Source organism: Paramisgurnus dabryanus, chromosome 7 (assembly GCF_030506205.2).
Source record: "Paramisgurnus dabryanus chromosome 7, PD_genome_1.1, whole genome shotgun sequence".
NCBI classification, from domain to species: Eukaryota; Metazoa; Chordata; class Actinopteri; order Cypriniformes; family Cobitidae; genus Paramisgurnus; species Paramisgurnus dabryanus.
Genome location: NC_133343.1, coordinates 25,947,044 through 25,970,664, shown reverse-complemented (window position 1 = coordinate 25,970,664; position 23,621 = coordinate 25,947,044). Strand labels below are relative to the sequence as shown.

The 23,621-nt window shown below is 37.0% G+C and overlaps 1 protein-coding gene across 1 annotated transcript; it reads right to left on the bottom strand.

Annotated features, from left to right (window-relative positions):
• Positions 1–9,705: 9,705 nt before the first annotated feature.
• On the bottom strand, positions 9,706–22,706 carry lrrn1 (leucine rich repeat neuronal 1). Its single transcript, XM_065279820.2, has 2 exons — positions 22,190–22,706; positions 9,706–12,846 (listed from the first exon to the last, which is right to left on the bottom strand). The coding sequence occupies exon 2, from the start codon at positions 12,606–12,608 to the stop codon at positions 10,455–10,457; it is 2,154 nt and encodes a 717-aa protein (XP_065135892.2). The 5' UTR covers positions 12,609–12,846; positions 22,190–22,706; the 3' UTR covers positions 9,706–10,454.
• Positions 22,707–23,621: the final 915 nt, after the last annotated feature.

The following is a 23,621-nucleotide window of genomic DNA, read 5'->3' as shown; positions in this document are numbered from 1 at the left end:
CTGGCAAACACAGAATTAAAAATCAAAATCACATATCACAATACATCCGTTTACTATTTAACATGTTTGATTTTAATTTAATGTAATCATTGAATGATTAAACATACATCAGCTCTACCCAGAAACCTCTTCATCGTCCACAAAGTTGACCACAGTGTACATGACCTCTGTAAACACAAACATGTATAGACTTCATATTTAAAAAGATGAAGAACAGCAAACATATAACGTTTAAATATATTATGACTCCAAGCTTCTTTACAATTAGCATCTAGGTTCTCTTAAAGTGAAGCTGGCTTTGTTACAAATCAATATAAAGCTATTAAAACAGTCTTGAAAAATAAGCAGCATCTACCAGAACTGAATGAGCTTTTAAAACAACAAAAGATCGTCAGTACCATTTAAAATAGCAGAGAGACACTTGCTAGCTGCTAACATTTCAAACACACGAGTTACTGTTGTTTTGTTTGTTTTAAGCAAATAACGTCTCATCTTGGCTTCTTTAAAGTTTTGTTTTTAAAAATTTAAACATCGAATTGAATCTTTTAACAGCCCGGTTTGAATGTTACTTCGCGTCTTTTTAACCTCATGTTTACCGCTGTGTACCACGTATAACCTTAATGTTTTACTGTTTGTGGTTTAAATTCAAACAGTTCTAGTATAAAGACAAAAACGAATCATAGTTAATAACATAATATGAACAAATAGGCAACCGATCAGCGCGATGCAGACAAATGAATTAAATCAAACTTACCTTACTGTTAATGAGCAAACAAGAGACGGAGTAGTCCAGGCAGTAACGGTTCGCGATTTTGAATTTTCCCGTCAAGCCCATAGGTTGAGCAGTCGCACCTGAAGGGTGGGGGCAGATGAGTAGGTGCAGGTGCATTCTGGGAAATGTAGTCCTTTTCTTTAATATACTTTTTATAATCCGCGTTTTCACACTATGCATTGTTCTTTATACTTGATTATTAATAAAAAATAAAAAATATTTTTATAAAGTTTATTACGTTTACAAAACATGTTTAGTTGACAAACATGTTAACAGTTATTTGGAATGATGCTCAGATTTTCTTAAATATAAAATCTTTGTGAATCAGCAGCACCTTCTTGATGAAATACAAAACTCTTTAAACATGCCTCAGGAATTATCTCTGGGTTTAGTGGATTAACTGCTCATCATTGGAAACATTGAACGTATACCTAAATGAATTCTTACTTAAATATTAGTAAATATAAACTAATGCTGAGTTAAGACATGTAACTTACTGAACTTACTTAACTACAACATGAACTCAAATTAATTTATTGTAAATGACTGCATTAACTAACAATGAAAAACATGTCGTAGTTAATGATGACTCTTCAATAGTTTATTATTAGGATATGCTGTAACTCAGCATTAGTTCATGTTAAAGTAAAAATACATGTATGTCTTTTTTCACTGTGATATATGGACCCTTATTATATTATAAAGTCCCCATCTCTTTTGTTTAAATTGATTGATTGAAGACAAACATTATAATATGTGGTCTGACTTTGTGCAAGCATGCATTATCATATGCTAAAAGTTACCTCCTCAGATAGACTTGAACATTCATTGGTGCCCGAACATTTTCCTTACAAGGGCCAAACCTGACTGAGGGCCGTGGGCCAAAAGTAAATGTTGTTGTGTTATATTAAAATTAAAGTTGCCCTGATAACCCCTAATTTATAATTTTCTAATATTTTAAAAAATAAATAAGCAAACACTACTCTGTTTATGCATAACTAATGCAGTTTTATTTTCCAAGGCTGTTTGTAGGAAAAAGAAATCGTTTTGCCAATCAATTTTAAATATCCTTTTCTCTGTGTGCCACTGCCGCAACCTCTTCATTTTTAGCCTATAGTACCCGAGTTCATTAGGTTTTGTGATGCATTTTATACACCTTCAAGTATGCATGAAACATAAAAAAATTTAAGGTCTTTTGTGGGCCAACTTTGGGCACCTCTGGACTAGAAGTACAGTAGCTGACAGGTATCTGCAGATATGTTTACCCGAGTTTGTCAGTCTGTTTCACCCAACATGTTTTGCATCCACATGTGAAAGACTGTCTTTTAGATTATGGACCTGTCTATTGATATTTTTGTTTCTATTTTAAAAGATTTAATGAAATGTTAGGGTAGAATTATAATAACAATAGAAACAATGAACTTCAAATCATGAGACATCAGCAAAAATAAGCAGCTTTACATTTCACTGACTAATTTATCAACATCCTAGCTAGCAAAAATGAGTTACATGATGTCATTTGAACGGCTTCCTTTAAACGATGTATGCAGCATTGAGAGATACGTTCACAATATTCTGACCTAGGGCAGTTGGAGACATGTTTTCAAAGTGTTGGAAATATATATTCTGAAATAATATTTGTTGCATTTCTCTTGAGTCAGAGACATAATTTTCACACATTAAAATTGTAATTGTGTCCATTGAATTTTAGTTATTTTGAATGATGCTTAGTTTCTTAAATAGACTAATTAAATTATATTAATAATAAACATATTTAGAAAACACAGTTCTTATGTACCACAATACTGTATGTGCTGTCTTAAAGAGACATGGTTAACCCCCCACCCCACCCCACTCAGCTCTGAAAACAAAGAAGACACCTCTACCTGTGGGTCATTAACATATAAAAAGCCGTTCACACCTCACACCCACCGCTCCTCACAACCAGCTGTAAGGATTCCTGGAAACTTCCACCAGTTCCTACATACATCCACAAACGTAAGGTTTCTGGATGTTTCACGGGTGTATTACCTTTCCAAGCACTCTGCCTCAAAAATCTGGCAAACCTAAAGTTTAGCAGGGATTTCCCATTCCGTATTTGTCCGTATACAGCTCTTTTCATGCAGTGTTCCAGTAAATTATCTCTTACGCTCCTTAACCAACATCTGTCTGTGGCTGCACTTACTAATGTCTATGGCTATTAGCATGATGAAGTCTCAAATATGATGCATTTAGGCCCACCACTTGGTCATTAAAGACTGCGTTCATGGTGTCATTATCATAGGTCTACTTTCTGTATAAGTAATTCTGATGATTTGAGTTATTTGTAGAAACCTGATAGGAATGTTGCTATCTTATACTCTTAAAAAAGTTTTTTGTTGTACTTGGACATGTGTATTTAGCCACGGTCAGATAATATCCAAAATTCAGCTATAGTATAACGTTCCACCTGTGTGGCGAAACATTAGCCTTTTTGAAAACAAATCAATATAGTACCGGATCAATATTGATTCCATGGGGAAATTTCACAAGCCTGGCTACATCAGAAACATTTTTCCATTTGCGAACACTGTGGCGCGACAGTGCAGATGACCTGTCAATTAGCCACTTATTCTGTCCTGACCAAATGTCAGTCCACATGTTAACAAAGCCCATGGGTTAACACGATCTTTGAAACCTTTAAGTGCTGTTATACTACTGATACTGATGCTCAGGGGTAAAACACTTAACATTAGATTCTCCAACCAGATGCTATGGAACTGAAATCAAATTAGACCTGATGTAGTATCATAGATACATGCCATATGACATCATGTGTAATCGATATGTATATCAATATTATATCAAAGCCTAGGTTTAAATGATTGAATGCATTTCTCATTATATAGATCAAACTTCGTCTAAACATAAATGTGAAATCCATTAGGTCTCCTAAACTATAAGAGAAACCTTTAGAAAATCAATAAAAATGACCTCAGGGTGAACAAATAGATTTTAATATAAAGAATAAATGTATTAACCTTGCTAGACTGTTAGGGATGGGCATTCGATTAAATTTTTTTAGTCGATTGTCGGGAGAATTAACGATCGACTATCGATTAATCATTAATATTTTTATAATGAAAAAATAATTATTTAACTTTTATAATTAAAAAATGTTGAATACAAAAACACAGCGTGTTTCCCTCCATGAGACCTTTATTACAAGATCAACTTGTGGCAGACAGTTAAACTACATTTAGTTAGACGTACGGAACATATATGCGCTTGAATATGCGGTGCTCTAAAGCAGCGGAACCTGCAGCTGCGAGCCGCATTCTTAAACAAAGACCTCATTTGTTCCAAAAAATCATGACCTCTTCATGATTATTTTTTTGAAATCAAAACGGAAGGTCACAGATAACGGAGTATGGTGTCAAATATTGCACCCTGGTGGTAAAATGTTGAATTGCTGCCACACAGTGAAATTCATTTAATTGCTTCAAGACCCATGCTACGCTAGGCAACGCAACCTGCATTAGATAAAAAAAAGTATTTGATTAATCAATAACAAATTAACGTCATCGACTAAATTCTTAACGATCAATTATCGATCGTCGATTAATCATGCCCATCCCTAATATATATATTACAGTACTTGGCATCAAGTCAAGGCTAGCTGGCAGAAAGCAATTAAATACATGAACACCCCGATGAGGAACCTCCTCCAGTGTTTAATCCTTTGGCAAATCCTTTGCTCTGAGTGTGGGTGGTTCTTTATTATTCCTTCGAGTCCTTTCACCTTGGCTGGCTGGCTCACTGTATTAAATCAGTCTATCAGTATGGTATAGGCTGATCTGTAAAGTGGCAGAAGAGACTCATTAAAAAAGCCCAATTTTGTTTCTTAAATGAGATGATACTGAAAAGAGTAGCCTACTTGGTCACCAAGAACTTAAAAGTAAGCTTTAAAGAAATTAAAGCTAAGTACATGGAACTACATGGCATTTTTTGGGTAAACTACTGCTTTAATGGGATAGTTCACCCAAAAATGGAAATTTGGTCATCATCTACTGACTCTCATGTTGTAACAAACCCGTATAAATTTCTTTGTTCTGATAAACACGAAGGATTCTATTTTAAGAAATGTTTGTAACCAAACCATTCGTGGACCCCATTTACTTACATAGTAGGAAAAAAGAATACTATGGAAGTGAATGGGGTCCACAAACTGTTTAGTTACAAACATTTTTCAAAATAACTTCCTTTGTGTTCATCAGAACAAAGAAATTTATATGGGTTTAACCAGTGGCGTGTTTACCATTTTCGGGGCCCTATGCAAAGTCCAAGAACCAAGGCCCCCCATGCCCCAGCATTGCCCAAGGTTTTTCATTTGAATTGCACAACAATAATATTCAGTATAGAATTAAGTGAGATATATAAACCGGGTTTATTTAGTTTTACACTGCTTAAAATAACACTAAATTGTTACAGTTTGGCATGACAAAAATTCTTGGTTTAAAAAAAATGTACCCTCTCAGATATTTATTTTGCTTGCAAATGTATTATAGGATGTATTTAAAACAATGTAATTAATACTGCAACTTCAGTGTCTGACATCTTACTAAAAAAATTAAATGAGGAAAAAGAGGAAGCATTAGATTATTATTCAGACTGATCTAACAAACTGAACTAACAAACACCAGCAAACAATATTGTAAATTGGTTATTGCTTGAATTTATGGATGGGAATCACATAACTCTCATGTTCATATTGTAAAAACAAACTTACTGTGAGATACAACAAGCATATAGACTAGACATACACTGAAGATGAGATTTTAATGACAATAATGAGATACAGAATATGATTTATGTATTTTATACATTATTTAAACCCCTGCGTGGTGTCTTTATTATGTTTATACCTGTATGAGTGTGGAACAAAAGATGCGTGTCACGGATCAAACCAAACCACCAATCACAAGTGTGAAGCCCAAAGTCCGTAAAGTAAACTTGACCATGGAGTGAATGTTGTGCAGTTACGAGGGCACAAAGAGAGTCGAGCGAGCGCTCATTCCAGCACTTGTGTGGCTGCTTTTGTGCACGCTGTGCAGAGGTGCGCTGTCCCGTAGAGTTCGCTCATCTGCGCGCTCGCGAGGACGCTTGTCCACGCGCGAATAGTGTTCTGCGCGCTCGTATGGTCTGATTAAACGCCATAGCCGCGCAATGCGTGCATATAATTGGTTCGCGCAGCGCAGACCACTCGAGTGGCGCAGTTTCGTCCTTCTTTTGATGAGTTCGGCTTCCCATATTATATGTCCCCTCGCGAGGATGCGCGCATGTATTATGCTTTATCCGTGCCTTAGATTTGTGTCCAAATAAACGTAACATACTTTCGCACACCTTGTGGCCAGTAGGGGGCCCCCCAAGCCCGCGAGGCTCTATGCAATTGCGTGGTTTGCGTGGTGGGTAAACACGCCACTGTTTGTAACAACATGACAGTGAGTGAATGATGACACAATTTTCATTTTTGGGTGAACTATCCCTTTAATGTAATCTGTACAGATACATTTGTTACCAATATGTACCTTTGATGTACTAATATGCACCGTTTAGGTACAAAGATGTAGTGAAGGGATAGCACCTTAGTGACAGCTTTCTTTAGAAGGTATGAACTTTTGTGTATCTCACCATTCTGGATGGTGGAGACCTCACTCATATGCACTGTTAGAAAAAATGGTAAAATACGTACTCCAGCTGTCCAGTAACCTTTTAAAAAGGTCCTAATATGTACCATAAGGGTACAGATATGAAAGTTTTAATAAAAATAAAAAAATTCAATACAAATGAAAACAACCCATTTCTTTAAACTTTAATCTTAAAGTGGTGGTCTTCTTTCTCTGTTTAGTTTTTCAGTTTACAAATTCCGCCATCTAAACAGGAAATCGGCATAGCGTGAGCACAACTTGCTTTTGAAGGAGATGAGACTCTCATTGGTTCATTGCACGTTACGCCGAAAACACATCCATTACTCATTATGAGAATAGGAACAACCCTTTTAGCCTTTTAGACTGTGCGATTTGCGCACAAACCATTTGTCCGTCATTAAAGGTATAGCGGAAGATTTTCACGAATTTTTCTTGTCATACAATTCGTAGACACTTTTTCCTCTTGTGACCCTCAGACATTTTGAAAAAACACGATGAGAACGAGAGCTTCAATGAATGGCTGAAACTGTAGACCACCACACATATACACCTGAAAGTGTGCATGTGCAGAAAGCGAACCTAGGGATGAGCATGTACAATGGCCTTACGTCAACATATCACCAGAATGATTGACAACTGGGATGACCAATAGTCTTGATGATCCACCCGGAAAAAGAAAATCTTTACCTTTTACCTTTAAATTAGCACTTATGGATTCAGACACGCCCGTTTAGACTGTGCACCGTGCGTTTCAGACAATGCGCTTAGATCATTAAAACAGGGCCCAGAGATAGTAAGAAGTGGTGGGTGGAGCCATAATTTCCCATTGGGGGCTTTGAATGTTAAAGAGGCCATCAAAATGCAGAAATGAGATTTTTTTTGTAACTCACCTAAGGCCATGTAAATGTTTGATAATAGCAAGAGACCTAACATTTGGCTGATTAAAAAAAAACAGGCTGATGACTCCAGGCTGGATGTGCCACTAGACAATGGTTAATTATTCACATTACCCATAATCACAACCTTCTCTGTTTCGTCTGTGACAGTGGCAACATGCAGCTGGTATATAGGCACAACCTTAATTCATGAAATGCCAATAAAGCATGCCGAATTAGAAGACCAAAAGTTAATTTATTAGTTTCTCGGATGAATAATTTGACGGCAATCATCTGAAGCCAGAAAGAGGAGGGACTTTAATCATATTTTTATAATTGCTTTCCTAGACTCAATCACTATCAGTGATTTGTTACAGAAGATATTTGTTATGCTTCAATTAAAGTGTTCAACCGAGATTCATTTCAAAAGCGATGGTACTTTGATAGTAGTTTGATAGTACTCACATTTACATATTTTTTATTTTTATTTTTAATGTATTTATTTATAACATTTACATATTTAGCACATATACGTGAACAAATTTATTTAGCACATATACAAATTTCTCACGAAATTTCTTTATATAGTCACGTTAGTTTTTGATTCTTTTTTTTTGTGATTTTTCACGAATTTCCACGTTTTTTGTGATCGTATAACAAATTCCTGTTTTTCATGCAATTATCACGTATTGGTTACTCAACTGTTTTGTCATATTTTCTTACGATTGTTGCTTCGATTTAGGGTTAGATTTAAAAAATATGACATCCCTACCCAAACCCAACTCTAACCCTAACGCAAGGCGACAGATAAAAAAATAAATCAGAAAAAAATATTATAAACCAATACATAAAGTGACATTCTAATACAAGCACCAAATCTAACCCTAAACCGAAGCGACAATGGTTTAAAAATAGGAAAAAGCAGTACGCGATAATCACAAAGGAATTCGTTATACGATCACGAAAAAACATGGAAATTCGTGATAATATCACGAAAAAAGAATCAAAAAATTATGTGACTATATCACGAAACCCCGTGAGACTGGGTAGTTTTATCAGTCTGTATGTTCCCTGCTAATCGAACCAATGACCTTTACCCTCCTTTTGTAGTTCTCTACCAGTTGAGCTACATGTATAATAGGGGTGGGCAAAAAAAATCGTTTCTTAGATGAATCGCAATTCGGACGTGGGCCGATTCTGAATCGATTCACAAATGTCAAGAATCGATTCTTAAATGTTAGTTTACAAAATAACGTCACGTTATCAGAACCAAAAGGCGGAACTCAACTGGGGGAGCGGTGATGCACACGGACAACTTAAGAGAGCGCGCCCTGAAAGAGCGCATAGCGGAGCTTACAAGAGCAGAAGAGAAAGAACACTTTAAATGCTTGTAGGACTATACTGCATATATCTCTACATTGAATTTAGGGCTGTCACCATTACTCTATTCTTTTTGAGGAGTTTTAAAAAAAATCCTTGAGTATATGTCGAGTACTCCTTAAAATAGCGGAGATGCGGTTTAGTGAAACAAACAGTATCAGAATACAAATCAGCGCTACGCTGCCTCTCTCTCTCCCTCTCGTTTGCTCGCTCACACACACCGTGCGTGTGAATCAGGAACTGCATGAGGCAAGAATGCGCATCCATGTGAATTTTGGAAGTTAAAGACGACTGAGCTGCAGTGGCCTGGCAAAACACATTTGAGAAGAAAGGCGCAGCAACTCAAAAAGACCTGCATGTTTCACAATTACTCCAAAAGACCATAATGACAATTTTGCGCGTGCAGCAGCAGTTGTGCGATCTACCGGCATTGCCTTTGCGATCGACGTATTGGACACCCCTGCCCTAAACCATCCGCTGACTGTTTAGATATAACATGAATATACTTCTGTAAAAATATGCACATAGTTTGTTATTCAGTCGCTGGGTGCGCTGCATTATACAAATACAGTAATACTGCCAATCACTGTGTATAATGATGATGATTAGACGCTTAACGTTCGTGGAAGTTAATGCCGGTTAACATATAGAATTAATATGTCACGTTAAATTAATATTTTTACTGGTTTTAATGTCTTACAACAGAAACAACACATGTATGTATATAAGAATGACATTATTTATCCCTAGTTGCATTAAAGTACAGTATATGACAGTACAGAGACTAGCAAAAGCGCAAACATTAACCTGGCTTTGAAAGCAATGCGACGTAATGACGTCACAGATATGCAAATTAGTACGTCAAGAATCGATTCTGAATCGAATCGGGACCCTAAGAATCGATTCTGAATCGATTCATGAGGGTCCAAGCGATTCCCACCCCTAATGTATAATACAAAATAAGACATAGAATAATGACACTTGACAATCATTGTATAAAAAATATCTGAACAAAACAGTATTTTATTTTTGTTTGCGCTGTAATATGCAACGTATTTTGCATGTGTTAATTACAACAGATTAACAGATTCTAGCCAATTAAAAAAGAAGAATCTGAATAATAAAAAAAGCATTTTTCTACTACCTAGTTATTAAACATTCACGTTTCTATTGCTGGTTTACAGTTCTGCAAAGTTAACGTCTAAATCAAAACTTACTTTTGAGAAAATCCAAAATGTTCAAATTATAGTTGATACAACATTACAGAACAATTGCTAACGTTATTCAATAGACAGTGTATCGAGTCTAAACTCACCTTGTCAGCTTACAGTGAAGTCCAAGGACGATTTTGTTAATATATTTCAGTGCACAACAGTTAAACTGTCTTACGAAAGAGAGAAAGAAACAATGCATTCTCTATGAATACCGCCGTATCGATATCGGATCAGATATAGTGCTACGGCATCATTCGACCCAAAGTCAATCCTCGACGTCTATGCTGTGCTATTAAAATGTAACGAAAGAAAAAGCACAGCTACTAAGATTTCTCGGAAGCTAAACAAAGCTGCCATATTGAAAGTCAAAGAAGAAAGGCAATACACTCTACTAAAAAGTCAGAGATATCAGTCTGAATACTTGCTTTCAGTAAGCAAAGCAGAAAAAAGAAACTCCATGTCTGTTTTACGCACAAATAAGCAAAGATGTGTCTTTGTGCTCTGAAGAAGACAAGTCTGGTAAGGTTCACCACATGTAATAACTCCTCGTTGTGTCGACCTGGGAGGGCTTAGTTTCCGACGAACCCTCCTTGTCCTTTTCACTGTCTGCTTCCCAAAGGTTAATGAGGGGTGGATACAGCTCATTTAGGGGGATGGAGGAGGTTTTCTGCATGTACTTCTTTAAAGAGTGATGGTAGTTCTTTCTCTTCCATCTCTTTGCAATGTAGACGGTTATGGATCCCAGGCTGATGATGGCCAGGATTGTTCCCATAACAGCAGCAAGAGCCGTATTGGCGCCTTGGTCCGAGATCTCGATGGCAAACGTGGCATGCTTGGTTGTGACGTTGACGCAAGACTTTTGGGTCTGCTGGTGAATATTGGAGACAGAGAGACAGACCTCATATTCAGTGGCTGGCTGAAGGTGGGTGAGGTTGTACTCATGGACATCTACAGGGACTTTAGCCGTGTAGGTGATGTGAGGGTTGTCAATTTTCATGGTGGCTGAAGACCACTTCAGGTTGGATGTCATGACATTGGAGTTTACCTTCCAGGACACTAATATTGAATGGGTCTCGGTATGTTTCACATAGATCTTCATAAGCTGGGTGCTATCCAGGAGAGTCCCGTTGACCCGAATGGCAGTTACCCGAGTATCAGCTCCTTCTGTATTTTGGGCCACACAAGTGTAGTGGCCGGAGTCGTCTACTTGAATATTGGATATGTGCAAGGTTCCTGCATTGCTGAGTTGGTATTTATCAGACACTGTATCTATCATTACTTTGTTACCAGATGGTGTAACCCAATATATTTCGGGTTCAGGTTCGGCCATTGCACGACAATCAAGGTCTACTGTCATCCCTATGTCCAGGTTGAGGTGATTGGGGAAGGTGTCATGAGAAATCAAGGGCAGACATTGACCGGAAGATTCGTGCGAAAGCACCTCCTTCACGCGCTGACTTCTAACCTCAGGTGGCATGGCACAGAACATTGACAGTGGCTCCATGAATCGAATTGTCGTCTTGTTTGAGCCCATCCACTGAATAACGCAGTCACAGCGCAGTGGGTTGCTATGGATACTGATCTCCCTCAGGTTGGGAAGTGACTCTGCTGTAGCCTGGTACAGGGAGTTTAGAGCATTGTTATTAAGCATTAGACTCTCCAGTGACGGCAAATCACGGAATGCTGAACGGCTCACGAAGGAAAATTTAGGGTTGTTTGTGGCTTCAAGTTTGGTTAGTTCTGGAAGGTTATCAAGGGCAAAGCGTTCAATGGACACAAGTTCTACCATGTTGTTAATGCCAAGTTCTTTCAGCCGGAGCATGTTCCTAAAGTCTCCTTGCTGAATTTTATGAATGGGATTCTTGTTCAAATCCAGAAATTTCAGGTTTGGAAGTTTCTGCAAAGCAGTCTGTGGCACCCTAACAAGTTTATTATCATAAAATGAGATACTCTCCAAGTTGTCTAGTCCAACAAAAGCATTGCCTGGAATATCTGTGAGCTCCATTCCTGCCAGCACCAGGCTTCTCAAGCTGGTAAGAGGCTTGAAGTTCAAATCCAGGATGCCAACCACAGGATTTTCCCCAATCATTAGAATCTCAAGGTTGGGAGTTGATTCAAACCAGCGGCTGTCAATGGCCTTGAGCCTGTTGGAGTTCAGATGGAGCCTGAGCAGGTTACGCAAACCGGCAAAGGCATTGGGAGCGATGGAGCTGATCTGATTGTGATTAATGTACAGCTCCTGCAGACTGGCGAGGTCTTGTAAGCTAAAGTCGGACATCTCAACTATTTGGTTCTCTTCCAAGTGAAGCGTCGTGAGTTGCGACATGTTGGTCAAGCCGATATCATGGATTTTGCTGAAGTTGTTCTGCGACAGGTCCAGTTCTGTGAGGTTCAGCAGCTGTTCCAGTTCCTCGCTAGTTCTGGCAATGTAGTTACTTTGGAGGAGCAACACTTGCGTATCAGCGGACAGGTTTCCAGGGATGCGCGTGAGGTGAAGGTCATTGCAATCCACAGTAGTCGCTTCTCTATATGTGGACTGGGGTGTGAACCACGGCCGGATCTCGCAGACGCAAAGCTGGGGACATTCTGTACTTTGAACAGAAGAGATGGCAAGGAAAACCAGAAGCAGGAAATAACAAAACTGGCCCTGCACAACAAAAAAGAAAGTCCCTCTTGCCATTCTGACTGGAGGTGTTTATCCTCTTAGATCTGAGTTAGAATTCCTATAGCGACAAAGAGATGGTGAGGTGCGATTCTCATTCAATAGAAGTGTGGCAGAATAGTCCTTTTATCCTTCTGAAAGCTACTGAAACGGGGCAGTCAAAGAGCTTCCGAAAGACTTTAAAGGTTGCAGTTCCTGTGGGCTCATACAAGACTCAACGTTCCTCACAGCTTGAACCTGAGACTGGAGACTTGACCTAAAAACAAACAAACAGAAAAGCTAGAGTTACAACAATGAATGGCAAAATTCTGTGACATGAAAAGGTATAAACAAATAAACACTTTTCTATAAAGACATTTATGAAGATTAAAGTGAGGATTACATATTCTTACAACAGAAACAATGTTTATTGTGTTTTACTTTGCTTCAAAACAACAAAGCTTATTAGTTTGATCCAAAATATTCAACACTGATTTATGAAGATGAACTACTTTTCGTCAAAAAGCCACGCTAGCTGATTATTATGCTGAAGCAATAAAACACTTCTCAGAAGTGTAATTCAATTGAGTGCTTTCATCTTTCCAACAAGCTTTCAGATCATTAGCTTAAAAACACTCAACAGTATGCTGAAATGACCATCAACAGGGTTGTATTTAAAATAGATTTATACAGAACTGTCATTTTGTAATAGTGTATAACCCAGTACAATTAAAAAGCAGCTATGATGTTACATATGTTACATTTAAGAAGTAGTTAGATCTCTCAAAACTACCTACATTATGCAATAAAATAAGATATTAAAATAAAGCCAGGAGCTTTATCTTAAGGCCGAAATATGGTCCGCTTTTTACGCCTACGCAAGGGTCCAGATGTTCACCGTCAGACAAATAGTGATTGTTAGACTGAACAATACATTTGCTGTAGACTTTAAGGAAAAAATAGTCCCCTATTCTGATCTAACCTGTTGTCTATCTACAGTTAAATTATTAGCACCTCTCTTTGTAGCATTTAAGCAAATACACAACATATGAAAAGAAATATGAGCTTTGCATATCAAATAGTAATATAAAACTTTTGTATGAAAACACCAGGCAGGTAAAGCATCCACTACAAGGCACAAAACTGTATATTGTTGTGTATATTAAGGCTGCATATTATTGTGTCTTTGACAGAGAAGCAATCAGGGCATCTGTTATCCAATATGGTACTAATGCTGACTCAATAACAGTGAGCCAGAGGGATTTAATCCATGCCAAATACCACCTACATTAAGAACAAATACTCCTCCATTATAGACGCTATTCTGTGTTTTTAATGTGTTATTAAAACGTTGCTATAATAAAAATCCCATGCACTCAATCCAAAAAAGACATTTAAATTATATTATTATATATCATGAAATCATGGGGCGGTTTCCCAGACAGGGTTTAGATTAATCCTGGACTAGGCATTAGTTATATAAGGACATTTAAGTCGTTTTTACAAACATACCTTACAAAAAAAACACAAAACAATACTGGTATGCATCTTGAGACAAAACAATGGCACTCATATATGTTAAAGGGGACATATCATGAAAATCTAACTTTTTCCATGTTTAAGTGCTTTAATTTGGTCCCAAGTGCTTATATAGAAAATGTGAATAAAAATCAACCATTCTCTGCAAGCATGTGTAAAAATAGGTAATTGATATTTGGCTCCCCTTGTGATGTCAGAAGGGGATAATACCGCCCCTTTATCTGCACTATCCAACCATGGCACCGCCATTTAGTGCAATGATCAACTTATTTGCATTTACCAGGACACACCCAAAAACTGGACATTTTTGCTCACACCTACAAAGCATACAATTTTTAACATGCTATAATAATGGAGTACTTTGAGCTAAAACATCACATATGTACTCTGGGGACACCAAAGATTTATTTGACATCTTTAAAAAGTCTTTTAAGATATGTCCCCTTTAAGATATGTCAGTGGAAGATAAACATGCCTTTTAGTCTGGGACTAGGATAAGCCCTGTCCCGTAAACCGTCATCATATTTTTGTGATATTTCATATCTTTTCTATTTATAGGACAGCAGCAATACCCAAACTTTATTTACTTTCAAGCTCTAGAGTCACCCATTTCCATCTACAGTAACATAAAGCTTGGACAGTAACTAGCAATTTTAAGTTGCATACACCCAAGCAAATGGTACAGCTGGTGTAAATGAGTCTTTTAATGTGTGAGTGGAAATCAATAAGAGGTCTGATCTCCCCCATGTGGCTAAAAGAACATCAGGGCAATTTAGAACGAGAGCTGACTGTTACTGCCTGTATCAGCACTTCTTACCGTATAAAACTGAATGAAACTGGCCAGTGTTATCTGCCCTGAAACAATGTTGTCACAAGAACCACTAATACTGTATTTTAATGGGTGACAAGTGCAATAAATCCTGTTAACACTGCACAGATGAGAAAAAAACAAATAGACGAGCAAATATATGGTTTAAGTTGTAATGTACATCAGATGATGAAATTTGGAGCATCAAAGTTTGATTTTGATTTCATTGACCTAACTGCGTCAATATTAAAGATATTATATTTTCACGGAGCCTTCTATACATTAAGTAAACCTACAATAAATCACAAAAAATGACTTTAGCTGGTTTTCCACAGACTGGGTCACAAATTGTTAACATAATAATGGCACATTTTTACAGTATTAAAATCACTATGGTCCAGTTTGCTTCTCATCCCCTTATTCTCTTTCATTCTAATATGAATGACATAATATTACCAATATTAAGGTCAATCTCAGATTCAGCACTTAATAACAGTATTTAGGATATCCAGTAAGCAGGATAAAGTGATCCAGAGATCATGCACGGTTACATTTAGGACTGTAAGTAAAAGCTTAATTTTAAGCACTTATTTCATCTCTATGTATCTAGATCAAGCCCTAGTTTTATGGCTGGAGTCAGGAGACATCACGTCAGATTCATTAAGTCATCTGCAAGTTTGACTGATCTTTTTGCAGACTTAAATCCAAAACTAATGTTGATGGACAGGTTTTAATAACCCTTTAGTTAACAATAAATAGTCAGAGGCTTTGAATGTTTCTCTTTGAAGTGTGGCCTTGAATTTCTTGATAATTTACACCATGCGTAACAGTGACCACCACAGGTAAGAGGTGTCCCCTTCCATGCAATAATATTACAAATCACAGACTCTGTTAGCTTATTGTTTTTAATAAACAACAGATACAGCATTACTGTATTAATTCTTGTGCCACATTATATCATCTGTTATCATAACTGCAGGTGGTTCATGGTTGCTAAGCAACATAGCAACTTGGTGCATAAATATACCATGTGTCTAAAATCGCATACTGTGAAAGTAGGTACTGAATTAGATGAAGTACCTACTCATTGACCTTTAAAGGTGCCAAAGAATGCACTGAAATAATATGTTCACTATGTTATTACAGAAGGTATATATCTTTATTAAGGGCAAAAATTATCCAGAAACATTTTTACATGTCTGTTTACAACCCTAGGATTTGTCCTTTGAATGAAATCGTTTATTTTTCCCCTATTTGGAAGGGTCATGAATAATAATGTTGAGCTCTGCTCTGATTGCTCTGCTCTGAGGCTCATGTCAGTAGCTCACATTGAGCCTGTATCAGACGAAAATACAGATTTTGAGGACCAACTAATTGTTTGGAGATTGTTAATGGACGTTTCTGAGTGGTAAGTTTGTGTTTTGTTCAGTATGGACCTGCAAAACGTAACGGTAAAGTCAATAGTAGAACTTAAGCCTAAAAGCTAGCATATAGCATTTATTAGCATGTAGCGCTAACTTAGCATTTTAACGACTTTGTAATTCATTTATTGTGTAATTTAATGTTGGGGCATACATCTTGACTGTGAAATCACGTGACACACGTCGTCATAACAAGTTAGTTGTTAACTGGAATGACGTTAAACAAGTGCAATTTAACCACAAGGGACAGCAGTTTAATATATGTATTTATATTTTAATAAATCCGCGTTACTGCTTTTGGACATTGTTAAATAAAACCATGCCTCTCCTTCTTCTTCTTTGTTGAATAACTTCTCTCCAAGGAGCTCAGGGAATAGTAAAGTGTCCATCGAATTAACACTTTGGGATCTTGCTAAAAGTAGTAAGTCATCTGGGTACTTTTCGACAACTGTTTTTCGAATATGAATTCGGATATACTCTTCGCCTTGCCAACTGCTTTTTGCCAACTATATAGACCATTTTATCAGACGCATGCGCGGTGACGTGATAAAGCTTTACTTCCGGTTTCTGTTTGTTTAATGGTCTGACTAGTTGCTAAAACTTAACTCTTAAACAAATACCTTGTCGAAAATAACAAATGTTTTGGATTTTTAGGTAATCTACGTGATGTTTATTTTGCTTGCTATATAAATAAACTACTTTAAAAGGACTTTGTTGTTATTTATTCTTAGCAGAGTTTACCGGAAGTTACGTGTTGACCACAAAAGCCGCTTGTTTATGTTGTTATTGCTGAAAGCGTCTTTTGTATGGAAGTGGGCGGTTTTGGACGCAGCGATAAAATGAGCAGTCACAGGTGTTTATAATCATTTAACGACTCTAAATGTTGCTTGTCCAATCAGAATGATCTGTTTTATAATATTAAGTTCATAAATGATGTTTGATGGCTCAGAAATTAAAACTAACAGAGAATTCCATTCTTTTCTTTTTTGTAAAGTGTGTACAGGCCACAATTATGATGCGAAGGAAAGTGGTATAACAAAATACACATCCTGCTATCTTTCAACTAAGGGTCACACCCTAAAGATGCCAACTCATATTCACTCTCAAGTCATCAGCTTCAAATTTGTGGTCAAATTAATGCCTCTGTACGCCATTCCAAGCTCATTAGGTAAACTTGTGCAATCAGCTAGCTTCCTGTTGTCCAGCTTGTCATCCATAACTTCCACGAGTCTTAGATAAATGACAGCTGTGAAAATCAATGAGAGCCGTTTGAAACACCTGCCATTACAGATCACCACCAGATGCAGATCTCTCCTCTGGAGACCGTGAAGACTTCTGTTTTGAAGGAACGTCTTATCTATGGGCCATTATACTGTCAGTTTCCGACAGGGTATTATTTCAAGGCTGGGGAAAACATAAACTTAGATCCTTAGGTTTATTTGAAGTGCACACTAGGGGCTAAACTGAGATATTACAACCTGAGTGCTTTGTTCAGATTTCACAGTTTTAAGCCAACAAAACTGCACATCTGTCAATGAAGTTTGCACAATGGCTATGGATAAGACAAAATGGAGAAGAGATTATATGATATTTATACACAAGCTCTACAAATATTAACCTGTATAGACGGTTTCAGCAGTAACAACATAAACAAGCTGCTTTCGTGGTCATCACGTAACTTCCGGTAAACTCCACTAATTATAAATAACAACAAAGTCCTTTTACTGTAGTTTTCTATATAACAAGCAAAAAACAACACGTAGCTTACCAAGGAAACCAAAACATTTGCTATTTTCGGCATGGTATTTGTTTAAGAGTTCAGTTTAGCAACTAGTCAGACCAATAAACAAACAGAAACCGGAAGTAAAGTTCTGACCAGACGCATAATCGTGTGACCGCACGTGCGTCCGATGAAATCGTCTATATATGTGTTATAGATGGTTTCATCGGACGTGTGTGCGTTGACACGGTTACGAGGCTGAATCGAAGTGAACTTTTGGTCTGTATTTATTCATCATCTGGCTAGTGGCTAAACTCAGAAACAAATAACTTGGTGAAAATGAAATGTTTTGGTTTGCTAAAGATGAGGGAAAATGAAAAACTGTGGGGAGACATTTGGCAGCCAAGAATTCAAGAACCTGTTGCTAACATTGTATACATTTTTTACACAGTAGCGTTAGCTTGGTGTAATAGTTGATACGTGTTAGATATGATATATGAACAAAGGTAATTTATTTGTCACTTATAACCTTTGTTATCAGTAATAAACTATTGTAAAATGACTCTGTTGTTATTGATTCTATGTTGAAGTCTACCGGAAGTTGCATTTAGTCCACAAAAGCCGTTTGTTTATGTTGTTGCTGCTGAAACCATCTATACCGAATACTGTACATATAACACTAATGTTGAGTTTATATGAAGTATATTTGGATTCTCAGAAATGGTTAAACAAGCAATTACTCATGGCATCACTTATATGACTGACATGAATTAACCAGAGCTGATTGTATTACGACCTTTTTCTCACAGCCTACAAAGCTTAAAATATGAAAATACATTTCCAGGAAACAGTATTTGTTTTGCTATATGCGAAGGCTGAGGAAACAGGAAATAAATTCTAAAAAACAAAAGCAAACTTCAAATAAACAAATGGGGAAGCCCCAAAGGCCTGCCCTGCTAAAATAACTTCTGTTTCAACTCCCAAACTGTAAAGTCTGTTCTCTAGTAATGTCCTATAAGATAATTTTTCCTGAAAACCTTTCAGACACAATAAAAAATTTATAGTAATTTTTCATTCTAAGATTGAGAAGGCTTCTGAAGGGCCAAAAGAACGGATCTTCTCATTTTCAACATTCAAGAACTTCTATGCTTGCCAACTCTTAATCTGAGGAGTATTATTAATTGCATGGTGAATCATAGCTCTGCGCAGGGTTGAACTATGGGGTAATGGCAAATGCAGTATAGTGCTATAGACATGGGGACTATTGTGCATGGCATAAAAACATTGATTACAGATCTGCGCCACTGCAAAAGGTAGCATGCTGAGAATTAAATACACAGAAAACCCCCAAAGTTCCACTTTTGTTCGGCAATGTGTGCTCCAAACCATTGGGAATCACTTACCAAGTAGATTTCAGAATTTAAATACACTGAGATCCAAACTCCACCCTATCTTTATACGAATACAAAAACATTGTTCGGTAAAACCAATGAATATTCCAACCGAAGCAATTATGCATACCCAACCAATCTCATGACAATTCATACAGTACATATACAAGGAGGATAGTACATTTGAATTCGTACAGTCTCATTCGGATGTAATTGTATGATTTGCTTTTGCTACAGTGACTTTAGATTTAAAGGGATAGTTCATTCACAAATGAAAATTCTGTCATCATTTTAAACCTGGATGAGTTTCTTTACTTTTTTAAACAAACAAAGATTTTTTGATAAATGATGGTAACCTCACAGTTGACGGTAACTGTGTGCTTATTCCATCATTTATCAAAATATCTTCTTTTGTGTTCAACAAAGTAAAGAATCTCATACAGGTTTAGAACAACTATCACTATAGGGTTTTATTAATGCTTTTTTCATATAATCGCTTTTGTACGAAAATTTATAGAAATTAGTCACATTGTAAAATAGGTATAAATTCCCATGAAATCAGGTTGGCATACCTTACATAAGCCACATTTCCATCTATTTTTGATTCATAAAGTGAATATGCATTAAAAAAGTTAGTTAAATTTGTCTCCGTCTGTTTCCAACCAATTGGCCTTTTATCGATAAAATAGTGGATGTGCAAGATGACATTTCAAATGGCGAAAACAAATTGCTGCATAGGTTTTGGTGTATCACAAAAGAATTTGAAAATTGTGTGCCTTTTCCATAAAATTTTTTGTGTATATTGCAAATTATACAGTATACATTCTATGTTCCAATTAAAAAATAAATTAAAAAACTGAGAAAATCCGGACAGCTTACCGTTAGATTTCCTTTTACATAGAAATAATTTAGATAAATATTGTAACCTTTAACTATAAGTAAAAATATGATATCTACATCTAAACATGTTTTTAGCGAATTAGAAAGTTATCTTCTTTTATACCACCGGCTGTTTTATTCTGATTGGTTAAGAAATGTTCCACAGGTATGCATTATTTTCAATAAACTCACACCTAACATGTCCAATGTCTTAAAATAAAGCTAAGTCTTAGCAGTTTCTGTAGTAACCATGGTACAAGCGGAACAATAAGCTCCGGCCCTTTAAATTATTTTAAAATAATGCACAGCCACAATTGGCGTGCATTTTTTCTGTAATTCAATGGCCCATCATTAAATATTCCTTACTGTATAACTTTAGATCTTAGAATTTATTATTAATATTGAATTGCATCACTTTATAAACATGAACTAATTTAGATGTCCTTAATTAATCAATGTTTTCAACAGATCATCATTAAAACCCATAGATAGGTCTTATTGAATAGTAAGAAATGGTTTGTTTTTACACCAAACAAAATCTACAGTCTTTTGTACCTTCACCTGCTGTCACAGTAGCATATTTTGCAGGGTGATTTCTTAACCAGATTATGACGGCAGAATTAGTCAAACAGCTGCCCAAGTCTATTCCACCTTTTACCTCTGTGACCCATACAAAAGCCACACTGTTGTTTCCTATACCACCACCCTCTCCATTCTTACACTACTGTATTGAACGGCAAGCATAGAAAACAGCGTACTGTAGCAAGCATCTAATTGGTTAAGATACCCATTTTAGCCTTGTTTAAGTTATTAAAAAAATCGGATTTTCCACTAATAAAAATAATGCATTACCTGTGACCCAGACCATTCAAGATGTGAAAATCTGCAGTCTGCACTAAAGTCAACTCAGCCGGACATTTTCCTTAGTTTGTTTTTTCTACATGCATGTTTGTCTTCAAATGTCAGAAAGCAACTTCTGCTTGCTCTGCGGACGCAACAGCTGCAAGAGGGGTGGCGTCCCTCCTCCTCCTCCTCCTAAGATCCCATTATACATCCTTCCCTGTCTGAAAGACGTCTTCCTGTGTATATTGTCTTTCCTACAGAAGTTGTAGCGTCTTCGTATTGGGAATGAGTAAGCAATGAAACATCTGCTGGAGTGTTCGGACATTGAGATTCAAATCAGTTCTGCATCGCTAACCAAACCGTGTGCGCGAGGGCGCCTGGCGAGTTCGCCGCAACAATTATGCTTTAATCGCTATTGAAGTAGCCTATAAAACACTTTGTACTAGGCCAACTAAGAAAAGGAGAATTTGTATGCGTATGTACATGTGTATATATTCAATCAGGTAAAACTACGTACTGTAAGAAGAATGATCATTAATAGCCTATATTGCAATAGCGCATTCTTGTTTATATTAAATTGATTCATCATTTTGATCCCATAGGCTAAACGTGAGATTATCATGGCAGGCTATCAGCTGACACAAGCTATTTTTATAAACAAACCGTAAATTATGAAATATCACACACGTGCCCTTGAACATATCGAGCGCAACAGCCGATGCGTCCTCGCGATGAAATGCAGTAAACGATGATCACCCAGCTAGTCCACGAGGAGCTTTTATTGCTCAAAAGCAAAATCTAATCCAAAAATCTAACAAAATACGTTTTATTTATTAAAAAAAATCGTTTTGTTTATTGTTTGTGAGCTTAAAATATTTTGTACAGTTTTCTTAAAAAACATACTGCGCTGCTTATAAAACGGTGCGCGTGCGTTTGTGTTAAGATTATGTAGGTTACGCGTTCAGAGATGCCCGTGCATAAAGAGAAAAGCTGATCAATTGAAATATATTTTAACATACCTCTTTGGCTCGTAAGCCTACACGTCCCCGAATGGCACTGAAGTCCGGTTTTGGCGTTGGCTGCTTCATGCACTATACCCTTGCAAACAGAAGAATCGGTCTTGAAAGAAAATCCATCTGCCCCCCGTATTAGGAAATGTTTCACGATCACACCTGCACCTCTTCGTTACATCCACTCTGCAAACGTTCGCGTGCAGCCTTCCCCGAGCGCATGGCCATGTATCCTTGCGACGGGAACGCGCTGACTGGCTACTATCCGTGCTACTGTTGAACCCGCGCCGCGTCGCTAAGGAAAATATGATGACAGCACCTGGCGCTGTCCACGCGAGTCAGCTGATTCCCGAGCATGCGATTGGTTGCTGGCCGGTGGTTGTCACTCGATTCCCAAGCAGAGCACCATCTGTTCGGGGATTGTTGTGATGCGAACAAAGGCGGGCACTGGGGGTGCGCGGTGGGGATAACGCGGGGCGTGGAAGCCGAAATGCTAAGAAGATGCTGTTCTCTTGTGAGAACGTCTTCCACCTCCTCCCTCCTCCTCCTCTTTCTTGACGTTGTGATGGAAGACTCGGCATGGTGTCCCAGTCACCAAAGACTTACAATGAGACAATGTCCCTTTGTTTGGTTTCTTCACTCGTAAGAAAGTTTTTCCGTAATTCGTTCATCCTGGTGAATTGTTCTGAGGAAGAAATTAACATTTCGGGACAAACTTTAAAACATTGAATATATTTGTGGGTAGCTTATAAGAAACAAAAATGTAATTATTGTGTGTACTGTATGTGTGTGCGTGTGTGGAGGAAACAACAGAGCATAGTTTGTTAAGAAACTGCTTGCTCTAAATAATTTGCCACAAATAATTAAAAAAATCTCATGAGACATAAACGGATAATTTATTCACCGGTTTAATACACTGCTAAGATGAGGCACAAACTTGATGAGGAAAAATCTCACAAAGTATGTGTGAATGTTTAAAAATACGGTGATACATTTCAGTTTAATTCTTGTTGTTTTATTTATGTATTTTGAAAAATCAGATTCTTCACCATTAGGAGAACTGATAACACACAAAACACAAAATATTATTTTTATATTAAATATTATAAGGTTTATATTATTTAAGAAGTTTTAATTAAAACGGCAATTTGGAAAATGTGCATTATTAACCCATGCACTGAAGGTTTTAAGTTTGCCATTATATTTTTTATATATTTAAAAGCTGCAATTAAGCTTATAGGTTTTAATTTTTTGTGGGTCTTTCTTGATTTAAGAAATCTATGAATATAAGGGTTCAAGACATCTTTAATGTGTTTGTTTTGCTTTAAAGGTGCCAAAGAATGCATTGAAATGTTAAATTGTTCTTTGATATTTACATAGAAGGTAACTTCATGAAGTGCAAAAATTATCCAGAAAGTTTTTACATGTCCATTTACAACCC